This window comes from Somniosus microcephalus, chromosome 3 (assembly GCF_052327205.1).
Source record: "Somniosus microcephalus isolate GS21.2 chromosome 3, FLI_Smic_1.0, whole genome shotgun sequence".
Taxonomy (NCBI): Eukaryota; Metazoa; Chordata; class Chondrichthyes; order Squaliformes; family Somniosidae; genus Somniosus; species Somniosus microcephalus.
In genome coordinates this window covers 301,326,070-301,339,210 of record NC_140989.1, presented here as the reverse complement: position 1 = coordinate 301,339,210, position 13,141 = coordinate 301,326,070, and the positions used below count along the sequence as shown (strand labels likewise).

Sequence of the window (13,141 nt, the reverse complement as noted above, 5' to 3'; positions counted from 1 at the left end):
GCATGGTTAGTGGAAGACTGCTGACTTTCACTGGGGGACACTGCAAATGGCCTTGCACGACAACCTCAAGGAGCTGTAACTGGGAGTGTGAAATCGTTGATGCTGTTTCTTCTTCTTCTTTACTCTCCCTCTTCTTGTTGAACCATTGGCTGGGCAGGCTGGATTTCTTGGGTGTCTGAAATGAGGAAGGCACAAGGGTAGGGTTGTGGTGAGGGGAGGGGGGGTAAAGCAAGAGGTGCATGCTTACACCATGTGCAACTTGTAAATCAGAAGATATTGTGGGATGAGGGGGAAGTGGGATGTGAGAAGGAGGATAATGTATGAGGACACTGGCATCTTGTATTCTTTCAGCCCCGTGGCTGGCCAGGGGCTCAGCCATGCCCCTGCCAAGAATGGCCAGCACTGTCTCCTCCAAGGGGCTGAGGTGAAGCTAGGAATGTGAGGTGTGCCTCATGTTTGGTAGAGATTGTTGGTAGGTAAGTGATTGGTGGGGGGGGTAGGGGAGGAGGCTTATGTATTAAGCAGTGTGTGAGGCTAGTGGTGCAGTTGGTAGGAGACGGCTTTTGAAGATGCATTCACTGACCTTGACCACTCGTCTGAGGTCATGAAACTTCTTTGGGCACTGGAGCCAGGTTCTGTGGGTGACACTGCTGACAGTGACTGCCTAGGCAATCAGGTCCCACATCCTTCTTTCTGGAGGGCCTCCTGGCCTCCTGTGGGCAGAGGACCTCTCTTCCAGTGTTGACCCCCTGCACATAGCTGGAGTGCTGCGTCCGAGACCCTGGGTGCCCTTTCCCTGGCCTGTTGAGCCATCTGTGTTAGTGCTGAAGCACTTTCAGCATTTTTTATGTGCAGAAGGCAGCTCAGCTTTATGAGCTGCAGACTGCCTTGAAGAGGAGCAGTCTAGCTTTAAGTAAAGCCAGCCTCACTCCAGCAATGTGAACTTCAGCCTCCTGCTGAGCGCATAGCCTGGCAGCAGCACGTTCCTCGCTAGGCTGTGCGCTCCTATCATGTTAATTAGCAGGCAGCACCAAACTGACGTGCTGCCTGAGCTTTCTGAATGGACGTGGGCATATCTCGCATCACAGGGCCCGCACCCTTTTATTGTGCATTCCAATTTCACCCCCTAAGATTTTATGATTGGTGTTACTTTAGTGTGAGTGATAACCCATTTGTTTGAACACTGCACCACTCTTTAGTTACTCACCTATCTGATCAATCTGCCCAGATTGTAAACATTAAGAGAGTGGTGTTCATAATACTTTGTAACCTTTCACCTTTGAACTTTGGCATATTTGCTGCTCCAGGGCTCCAGTCATGGCCTGTACAGCTCTGGAATAATGAATAAACTGGGATTCAGTGCTTTCCAACAAGTAAAGGCAGGAAAATATTATTAGGAGGCATTGTTATCCCAGTCTCTGGAGAACAAGTGAATACACTTTATTAAAATAGAATTATTTAATAGAACTAATGGTCTTATAGTTTTTCTTTCTTCCTTTTGTGGACATGCCTGGTGTCAACTTCACAAGTGCCTACAGTGAAATCAAGAGCTGTGTGTTTGGAAAACACTTCAATCCTAGTCTCCCACATTACAACAGTGACTCCACTTTAAAAAGTACTTCATTGGCTGTAAAGCGCTTTGAGATGTCTGATGGTCGTGAAAGGTGCTATAGAAATGCCAGTCTTTCTTTCTTTTCCTACATTTCCTACAGTGGCTAATGATTTGCAGCAGGAGTCCTGCGGAATTGAGATGCCGCTTGCTTGTCTTTGGCTGTAGGCTGTTTCCCACATCACAACAGTGTACACTCCCAAAAGTACTTCATTGGCTGTAAGGCGCTTTGAGACGTCCGGTGGTCGTGAAAGGCGCTATATAAAGTCTCCCTTTCTTCTTTTTCTTTCCTCTTTAAGCCGAGAAATTCAAGGCACTCTTCATGCCATCATATGGAATGTAACACAGGTGTCAGAAGGCATTTCTTAATGGTGGTGGGAACACGTGCTGAAAACAAGATTCCTATCATTTGATTCTTCCATTGCTTCCCTACATGTTTGGCTGTGAGTAAAAGAACACTTAGAGGAGACGGGAGGGGTGTGATGAATTTTCTGGTACCTCCGGCATGTTGTTGGTAAGTTGCAAATGGTGTTCAACACGGTGAGAGCAGGGTGGCTGCAATTGGGAACAATGCTTATTGTAATATATTGTTACAAGCTACGACTGCCAGCTTTAGAGAGGTTAGTTAACTTCCTTCAGCTTTGTGTAGCCATACGGAGCTTGCTGGAGATGGCACTTAATACCAAGGTCACCTCCTTCCATAGGGCCTGGATCACACCCTATGCGGACCTCCTTTCCTTTGGGCCTAAAAGTACATTACCCCCTTGCTGGATTACAGTAACATTTCAACTGAACGGTCATTAATTTGTGGCTCGGTGCCCTTAAGAAGCACCAGCCTCAGGCATTGCTCCAGACACAAAATGGCTGCCTTGACCGTTTCAGCTGCTGCAGCAGCCCTGAATTTTCCTTGGCCCGCAGGGCACTAATAGCACCAAGAGTCTGGCATGAATACTTAATGAAGGTGCACTGAATAAAATTGGACTGATTTTCGACGATGTGGATAAAATGCTGTGCTGCTGCTATTTCGCTGGTGAACTGGCGAAGGAGGAAATTCTAGTCCAAAATGTCCATGAGTTTTGTAATATATCCCTGCTAAGGAAATTGTCAAGATGTCAGGCGGTTGCTTTTGCAGAGAGGGTGGAAATAGCTCTTTCAACATAACTGGCAGTGTCTAAACATTTTCACCACTGCTAATCATTCCTGTTAAAAGTAAATAGATCAATAAAACTTTAACTGCTCCCAGTAGAATATTCAATCAGAAATAGTAAGCACCCTTTACCTTTATAAATGAAAACTTCATACTCACTTGTGATGTCTGTATCTGTGTATTAACTGACAAAGATCATACATTGAGTTTCATAATACAAGTATTGTATTAATTAAAATCTATCGTTGCATTCATTGTTGATCACCAGAAGAACAGCATTGGTTTATCATTTTATGAAGACATCTTGTCAAGTGAATGTGACAGGTACAGTATTCTGTGCAGAAGTCAGCTGAAGTGGAATTGAACTGCTTATCACCAAGTGCTGTGATCTCAACTGTAACCAAATGAAGTATTTTCCTCATAGCATTTAAATCAAGAAAACAAAATTACTGATGAGGTTGATAATGAAAATCCAATGCCATTAAAAGGACTGGAGCCAGCATCTGAAAACACCATTGTTTGGAACATGCATAAATTACCATTGCTGGCACAAGCAGGCGATTAATCATCTATTAACAACTGAAAAGAGAACTTTACTTAATAACATATTGAATGTAACACAAACACGCAAGATAAAAGTAAAATGGTCAGAAGTGCTACCACATGTACTTCGAGTCCTTCAAAATTTTCTGAATAATCTTATTCCATTGTTTTTAAGTACATAAGTGAATAAATAGACGAGGAGGGTAAATATAAAGGAACAGAAGAGCAAGTATACCAAACATGCACTTCAAATCTATAATAGAAATAGATCACAGCACTTGGTGATAGAAATAGAAAATGCTGGAAATGCAAGGCAGATTATCAACCTCTGCAAGGGGCAGTAAATTTAACCCTTCACTCAGCAAAAGGTCACACACTTCACGGTCAAACTGCTCTTTGTTTCCAGCATTTTTTGTTTTTATTTCAAATTCCTAGCTTTTCTTTTTATCTCTACTTCAGTCTATTTTTACAGGCATAAATATTTGTTGATCAGAAGCAGAGTGAATAGAGTTACTACAAAATCCAATTATTTATCAAATGAGGATGTAACAAAGTGACCGCAGTCAGCTAAAAACATCAGTACTGAGCACAACTCATGGAAAAGAAAATTCTGCATTCCAAAATTTGTTTTGAACACCTGCAGTTTTTTTTCTCTCTAAGAAATGCTAACATTATTTCAAGTCTAATTCATTGAAAGGCACTGTAGGGGCCCTCAATGGCATGTCAGAAATAAAAGAGTTTAGCCCAACTGCGTGTTGTATTGATTTTTTTTGTACATTGGAAATTGGCTGTGCTCAGCAGAGCACCAGCTGGAAGCAGTGTACAGAACCCATGTGTTCACCTTTAATGTACCGGAGCATACAGTAAAAGAACTCTCTGAAGATGATGTCACTTCAAGCTGCTTGACACTTAATACCCTCTTTGATCTTCCACTTTTCATGGTAGTGGCGTATCGTCAGATTTATGAGGAATATAATCATTTAATATTTTTTTTTACAAGTTGAGTATCTTCATGATTGATGGCGGCAAGTTTAGAAAATCTGGTAAATCTCCCTGAAATGGTGTCAGTCAACCTAGAGAACTGGGTTCAGCTTCTGCGGAGCAGCAGAGCTGCCAGCAAGTGATTGGTACGAGAGAAATGGAAGCAGCCGTCTCTCTGGAGGCTGTGCCTGGCACCGTTTTCTGACGAACATTCACAGTCACAACTGGTGAGAACGAGGAGTGCCATCTGTAAACTGTAAATCCTGAACATTTACTCAATCTGCTGCACCGTGCTGACAATAGGGAGTTCATAAAATCAAAGCCACCTCACAAATGAAAGAGGAGAGCTGCATTTTACCAATTAAATTAAGCTAATTCATCACTAACACAGCTGAGGCTTTGTTCATGGGTGACAATATGAGTTTTGTTTTCTCTTTTTTTCCCCCTTCCTCTCTTTTTTATTTCTATAGGTGACATTGTTATACACACCAAACCTGTAACTTTAACAGAGGGTGACAGGGTCACCTTGACGACAGATGTTCTCATGGCAACAGATGGCACTGGCAAACCCGAAGAGCTGTTGTATGCCATCTCTGTGCCACCTGCACATGGTCAGATCGAGTACATCAATTATCTTGGAGTGGCCATTTCTAGTTTCAGCCAGTTGGAGGTAGCAGCCCAGAAGGTCTGCTATGTCCATGACAACAGTCGTGAGGCCAGCACGGATGGATTCAGGTGAGGAGGCCTGCTCTGCCATGCTCTGGCTGTCTTAACAATAACAGTATGAATCAAAACGCAAAGTACTGATCACAACTGAGGATTCTTGATTATTAGTCAGCATATGTTTCATAACAGAATCTGTTTTTAAACTTCACTTATACAGCTGAGTGTTACATAAATGCTGTATAATGAACAACATGCATAAAGTACACAGCTTAGAAAGTTTTCTAAAATCATTATATTTAATTTTACTGTCACTCCTTTAATCCTACAGGAAATTAAAATTGCCCTTACAAAAGCCCCTCAAATCCCCTATGAAATAATGCAACTATAATTTGACACAGACAATTCTATAGATTAGTCGAACAGAATATCCTACAGGGTATTTTTGTCAGGGATGACTGACCACTGAGAGTTCAAAGGGCTTACAGACTAAGGATTTATATCCATTTATAATCCTATTGTATTTTATTGCTTACTTGCTATAGGGGAACATTTGTATTAATCATGCCTCATTTATTAACTGTGATTATGGAAAACTATAATGTGGATTATAATTCAATATATTCAAATGGTATAATTAAAAACCTACTTTAACGCAGAAAAAATAAGTTGTTTTTAGAGCACGTTGGCCTGCGTGGGTTCCCATCCTTTGACTATGATGAAATAGATGTTTTTCATGAATGTTTATCACTTTTTTGTAGCCGGTACCTTCTGGCGTAATCTAGTGCCAAAGCCCAGCTCCCTATCAGCTCTGCTATAATTCATTCTCAGCATTTGGAAGTGATCTGGTTCCAGGTGATTTATTAAATTACTTTTTATTGTGTTACTCCTAACTTGTCCATCTGTTCAGCAGCTCCTAACTCACAATCTGTCTATAGTTTGCAGAAAGACAAACTGTCAAGGCCTGTTCGTGCACCAACACTTGACAATTCTCTTTCGGATTAGATTAATACCAGTTGTGACAGATTTTAAAGCTTGAAAAGAGATGCAAAAAAAATCTTATTAGAGCTTGTTGGAGCACTGATCAATTTTGACAGACACAGGCTGGGTGCAAGAGATAGAGCATAATTCATTTTACAAAAAAGAGGATACAAAGAGTACACAGAATATGCTTTTTGAAATTTCAAAAGAACCCACATCAAAATGTTTAAAAGATTAAGGAATAATCCTATTATCGACAATTAGGGTGGGCTTGTGCATTGGCCGTAAAGAAAGATGGGTATTGCTATTTGTGGTCGAGTAGAACAATGTCTAAAAAACACCAACAGATGATGGATGTAGATGATTAACAAAATGACTACCCTTGGCACAGACATTTGAATTTAAAGTGAAAACCTTTTCATCAGGATTGATTGGGATAATTACACTAAAAAATGAGACTTCCTAACAGATGCTGTTATCTGCTATGGTGGAATTAAGTCCTTTCTCATTCAAACTCTTCTTTTCTCACAGATTTTTTGTCAGCAATGGGATGACAGTTAAAAACAGCTCCATGGAGTTTAACATTGAGCGCACTGACCGTATCCTGCCCACACTTGTCAATAATAAAGGTCTTCGGTTACCAGATGGGGCCGTGATGGTCATCTCTCCTGATAATCTTCAACTTGCAGATCCAGACACTCCCCTGATAAACTTAACCTACATTATTATCCAGCCTCCTCAGTATGGCAACCTGTTCCTGAAAGGAAACATTCTTTCCCAGGACCACTTCACACAGCTGAATGTGAATAATTTGGACATTTCATACAAGCACAATGCTGGGCCCTCTGAGCTTGACCACTTTACATTCATAGCTTCTGATGGAACCAATCATGGTTTTTTAGTCAATGGACAGATGAGAGAGGAGCCTGTTATATTCAGCATACAGGTATGTGGATATTATTTGCTCTGCCTTAAATAAGGGGAAGAAATGAACTCAAATTATTTTGTGTAGTTAGATAATTTAAATTGTAATATTCTGTAGGTGGTATTTTACATTTTATTAAAATAAATTACAGAAATTATCCATAGCTGATGAAAACAAATTAGTTTTGAAGTAACCAAACTCGTACATGTAATATAATAATCACATTGAGCACTGTTATACACACAGTACATTCAGTCACCAGTTAAAGTGATTTACAACTGTTTTAGATAAATAGGATTAGATCTTGTTTCTTTTGACTATTTCATTCAGTATTAATACTTTAATTCAAACAGTTTTTATTTACCCATTTTAATGCGAACTCCTCTAAAAATCTACTTGTGTTTCATAGTTGTAGTTATAGGCATTTTGGGGGAGTGTTATTAATGCTTTTGCAGAAACCAATATCTCCAATTTAACTCCACTATAGATCTTTCTATCTTGTAACACAGCATTGACTAAAACTCAAAATGTATCTCTGTGTAAAATCTCAAAATATAACCACCCCATTTTAAGGGGTTATTTTCATTTAAAAAGCCCTTTAAATCAAAAATCTAGATTCCTAGCCAAAATGTTTGGATCAGTTCTGTCTATTTATAAATGAATAAAGCATAAGAATTGAATTTGAAGAACTTTGATGCCATTTCAGAAGAAATTATTTCTTGATAGGGCCTATCAACAAACACTTGGCAAAAGAACTGGGGAGGGGGGGGGTTGATGAGAATTTGTTTTTACGCAGTGAGTTATTACAATCTGGAATGCACTGGTGGTGGAAGCAGATTCAATAGTAATTTTCAAAAGGAAATTGGATAAATACTTGAAAAGGAAAAAGTTGCAGGGCTATGGGGAAAGAGCAGGGGAGTGGAAACTAATTGGAGAGCTCTTTCAAAGAGCCAACACAGACACAATGGGCTGAATGGCCTCCTATGCTGTATGATTCTATGACTCAAGACTTTTGATTAATAATCAAAATGTTCTCTCAAAAGTGTCAGTGAAGCACCTATTACCATTATTTTGTACTTTATGCAACCTCTATGACAAATGTCCCTCCATGCACACTCACAGAAGCATACAAAAATAAACACAGGATATATATATGTACTAGTACCTGTATGTGTAGCACTTCTACAGTTGAAATTTAGAAGCATTATTTCAATCCAAATATATCTCTTCACCCAGGTGTTAATTTTAGTTACAACATATGTTGGGAAATGTTGATCACTTTTCAAATGTACAATTTGGTGACCAATGATATATTCATTTTAAACTGGAATTAATTAAGTAGTCATCTTGTCAAGACATGTAACCTTATTTTTTCTCAATTACCTTGTCCTTTTCCAGTGAATTACAGTCTTTATAGACTTTGTTGTTTTGGTTTTGAAAGCTAAAAACCATTGTTAGTTATTTTTAAAAAATGAATATTTTTAGATATCAGAAGATGTAATAAAATTAACATTCAAACCACTGATCACAGTATGGAGCTGGCAGAATAAATGCTGTTCAGAGTTCGTATATCATTATAGTTACAATTTTAGCATTTCTACAAATGTGTCGTTGCATTAATCTCGATTTTTAATATTTATTGGAGCTATTTCAGTGCTGTAACTAGTAATATTCAAAAGAGGAAGTTAATTTACTATTTGTTTTAACACCTTTTTATTTTAGGTTGTTTGTGAACTTGCTTAATTAATGACATCATCCTTTGGGATCACTAGTTTGCCATAATAAAGGCTTTTAATGTAAATTAATAGGCAGTGCCCATTAAACCGTGAATCGCACATAAATAATTACTGCTTTAACATTCCAATAAATTAACTCGTTGAGCACTACACTGCACTAGTATTTTGTGCCATATTGAAAGAATGCAATTCCCCTTCAGTAAATATAGCACAGAAAATCTCAAATGGTCTATAAACTTCTCTAATTCTACTTTACGCTGTTGAAGCTACTTTAAGGTTTTTGGTCCTGCGCTGACCCCACTGGCATTCGGGGGTCAGTAAGAGTGCGCCTCATTTGCATGGGTCCCCATCCCCCATTCAGTTCCTCCTGGCTCCCTGTGTAAGAGTCCTGAGCCAAATTTATTTTATTTAAATGTGCACCAGACTGCGTGGTAGGGCCCATTTGCACCAAGAAGGAAGAAGCCCTTTTGAACCAGGGATGCGGGAACCACCAGCACAGGAATTCCTACCCCCAGTTCCACTCCCTTGGTGTCATTGACCTTGTACGGGGCAAGTAGAGGTTCTGCCCCTTACAAGGCCCACCTGCAACTCCTGAAATTATTGGGTTCCACGAGACTCCCACTGAAATTACAGCGGGAGACTGTTGAAACCCTTGAGGAAGCCTTGGCCCTTTATTTATTTATGATTTTTGAGAAACTGAAGTAAATGGCCAAGGCCCAATAGTGCAGGATATTGCCGGTGTTGAGAAGAGTAGGAGATGAAGGGAAATGAAAAAATAGTGGTTATATGATGCCTACCTTGGTATTAAAAGTCTGTGGATTCAGTGATAGACAGTAGTTATGTTACTGGACTAGTGAGCCAGAGGCTGGACTGATAGTCCAGAGAACATGAATTCAAATCCGGCCATGACCGTTTGAGAATTTGAATTCAGTTTTAAAAAACCTGGGGGGGAAAAAGCTGATCTCAATAAAAGTGACCACAAAACTGTCGGATTGTCATAAAAACCCAACTGGTTCACTAATGTCCTTTAGGGAATGAAACTTTTCACATCCTATATGTAACTCCAGTCCTTGGTTGACTCTCTTAACAGGCCTTTGAAGTGGCCCAGTAAAGCATTCAGTTATATCAAACTGTAACAGCAGTGGTTCAAGAAGTAGACTCACCACAACCTTCTTAGGGCAACTAGGGATGGGGAATAAATGCCAGCCTTGCCAGTGACACCCACATCCCGAGAACAAATAAAAAAAGGTTGTAAGAGAAAAGGAAGACTGAGGGGTGCAAGGAGTTTTGAGGTTCTCAGGAAAAGTGAGTTTCCGTGCAACAGACAACACAATGTGGGTCCAGGAAGGGAAAAGAGCATGAAGGATGACTTATTTAGCGCACAGTAAACAACAGAGGAAATTCAGAAAAACACGACATTTATTGTATCAATAGAATAGCAAAAGAAAGGTTGCAACAGAGTTGGAAGATTGTAGGTTAAAGGTAGAAGAGGGATCATTTATCAGAGGACAAACTGAGTCCATTTCTATTGTCCACTTTGCACTGCCTTAATTCACTTTTTTAATTATAACCTCACTAACTGGGACCTTATTAGAGTAACTTCAAGGCTAAATCTATTAACTGAGGAAAATAAATTAAAATATAAACATTAACAAACAGAATGTTACCTTTAAGTGGGAGCAAATATGTAGGTGTTGTGTAAACTACAAAAGATATTAAAGAGGACTTACCCCTCATGTATCATAAATAAAAGGAAAAGATTGCCAACAAGTATGCAAATAGTTAATTAAATACTAAATAATTAAAATATCAATCTTTTTGTTGCAGAAAAATATAAAAGTTAGCAATTTGAGATTAGCCCTCTATTGAATAGTATTTCTGAATCAAAGTTTTTATTTTCCAACCATTTTCTTCTACTTTATCATCATTCACCTATAATGTTCAGTATTGTGTTATTAAAAATTAATCATTTCTGTGAGATGAAAGATACACATAACACTAATAATAATGCTGGAATTATGTAAATATTTGTAGGTCACATAGATATAGCAATGATTAAATACATCTTTATCTCAGTTAACAGCAATTCCTCACATAATAAACCTAAAAGTTATTGACTGGAAAAACCAGTTGGTTTCCTGTATGGAGGATGTCTGTTTAGTAGCTACATGGGTTAATTAGGCAGGTGCTGATGCAGACTGAATCTGAGAGACATCTTTGGCAAAACTTCAAAAGTGGATGTTCTGGAATAAATTAACTCTGCAGTTCTCAAGAGCTCCAATCCCAAGGTTGCACAGTGCTGTTCTAAATTTGAATGTGGCTTAACTCAATGACGGGTGCCTCCAATCTGCCTCCAACAAGCTTTCCAATAAGCACCTTTCTGAATGCTATAAATAAACACTTCTTAAGCTCCCCTACTACCCTTTACTCCCCGTTTCTCTCGTACTATTCTGAAGGCACTGACTTGCTCTGGAATATGATTCCACAAGCGCGGCAGCTCTCCAGTTCCAAGTGAGCATAGTTAATGTGTGAGCTTAAACAGTAAGGGGTTAATTTTAACCTAACTCGCCGGGCAGGAAACGCATGGAATCAGGTGAAATGCCATTGACATCATTGGGAGTAAAATTGGATGGGGTGTAAAACCAGCGTTACATAAGAACATAAGAATTAGGAGCAGGAGTAGGCCATACAGCCCTTCAAGCCTGCTCCACCATTCAATAAGATCATGGCTGATCTCTGACCTCAACTCCACTTTCCCGCCTGATTCCCTATCCCTTGATTCCCCATGAGTCCAAAAATCTATCGATCTCAGCCTTGAATATACTCAACGACTCAGCATCCACAGCCCTCTGGGGTAGAGAATTCCAAAGATTCACAACACTGAGTGAAGAAATTCCTCCTCATCTCAGTCTTAAATGGCTGACCCTTTATTCTGAGACTGTGATGCCTGGTTCTAGACTCTCCAGCCAGGGGAAACATCCTCCCTGCATCTACCCTGTCAATCCCTCTCAGAATCTTATATGTTTCAATGAGATCACCTCTCATTCTTCTAAACTCCAGAGAGTATAGGCACAATCTACTCGATCTCTCCTCAGAGGTCAACCCTCTCATCCCAGGGATCAATCTAGCGAACCTTCGTTGCACCGCCTCGAAGGCAAGTTTGTCCTCAGATAAGGAGACCAAAACTGTGCACAGTACTCCAGGTGTGGTCTCACCAAAGCCCTGTACAATTGTAGTAGGACTTCCTAACCCTTGTACTCCAACCCCCTTGCAATAAAGGCCAACATGCCATTTGCTTTCCTAATTGCTTACTGTACCTACATGCTAACTTTCTGTGTTTCCTTTACGAGGACACCTAAATCTCTCTGAACACCAACATTTAATAGTTGCTCATCATTTAAAAATTATTCTGTTTTTCTATTCTTCCTACCAAATTGAATAATCTCACATTTCCCCACATTATACTCCATCTGCCACCTTATTGCCCATTCACTTAATCTGTCTACATTCTTTTGCAGACACTTTGTGTTCTCCTCACAGCTTACTTTCCCACCTAGATTTGTGGCATCAGCAAACTTGGATACATTACACTCGGTCCCTTCATCTAAGTCATTAATATAGATTGTAAATAGCGGAGGCCCTAACACTGATCCTTGCAGCACCCCACTAGTTACAGCCTACCAACCAGAAAATTATACATTTATTCCTACTGTCTGTTTAATGTCTGTTAACCAATCCTTTGTCTATGCGAATAATATATTGCCCCCAACCCCATCAGTTTGTTGATGGGCGGGTTAGGTTAAAATGTGCCTAGCTGTTAGCAGGGGCGAAGAGGCATCACAGCCAAGAACATCTCCGGTCCCCCACCGGAGATCTTCCAGCTGATTTGTTTTCTCTCAATAGCCCCGAAGATCTGTGGCATCACTCTGCTGGCGTAAGCGTTGGGGAAAGCCGGCCAGTGGCCTCTGCCCCTGACCCCGCCAAAGCATTTTTCATAGTGCCACCTGGTGCCAATGCCACAATAGGTTAATTTTGGCTACCCACCAGAGGAGGGGGGCAGGGAACATGGCAGTGGCCAACTGATAGTTGCCAGATAGGCACCACCACCACAATGGTGAATGTTAGTGCCCTAATCAGCTCCCTTTACAAAGACAATAGCGTACGTGAGAAGCTGGTAACACTTTTGGGAGTCCAATTCAAGCCCAGGCACAAGGTCTTCCTGGGCACTTCACATCCACCACTGAGATAGCCTGTATGCCTGATTAATTCTGGTGTATGTGCTGCTTGGTGGAAAGCAGGCCATGGACACGAGAATTCAACTGTGGAAAATTCCTTTCCTCCAGCCTTGCCCTCTCTGATGTCAAGGGCCATGTTTCAGATGAACAGAGGTTTTGCCCCAAAACAGCCCCCCACCTGGAAACTGGAGACCGGCACTCACCATGTTCGGATTTTCCATCCTGAGTGTTGCAATCCTGGCCACATTGCACAGGGGAGTGCAACAAAAAGGCCCAGTGATTTTTAGAGCCACTGAGTCCAGCTAGAATGCCCCATACCAC

The 13,141-nt window shown here is 40.4% G+C and overlaps 1 protein-coding gene across 2 annotated transcripts in view; it reads left to right on the top strand.

Moving 5' to 3' along the window:
- frem1b (Fras1 related extracellular matrix 1b) overlaps nucleotides 1-13,141 on the top strand; it is a 295,010-nt gene that overhangs the window by 228,638 nt on the left and 53,231 nt on the right. For both annotated transcript variants that reach the window (XM_085982850.1, XM_085982849.1), the window contains 2 exons: nucleotides 4,751-5,015; nucleotides 6,456-6,870. In XM_085982850.1, the coding sequence (XP_085838976.1) occupies nucleotides 4,751-5,015; nucleotides 6,456-6,870 (680 nt within the window). The remainder of the gene's footprint in view (nucleotides 1-4,750; nucleotides 5,016-6,455; nucleotides 6,871-13,141) is intronic.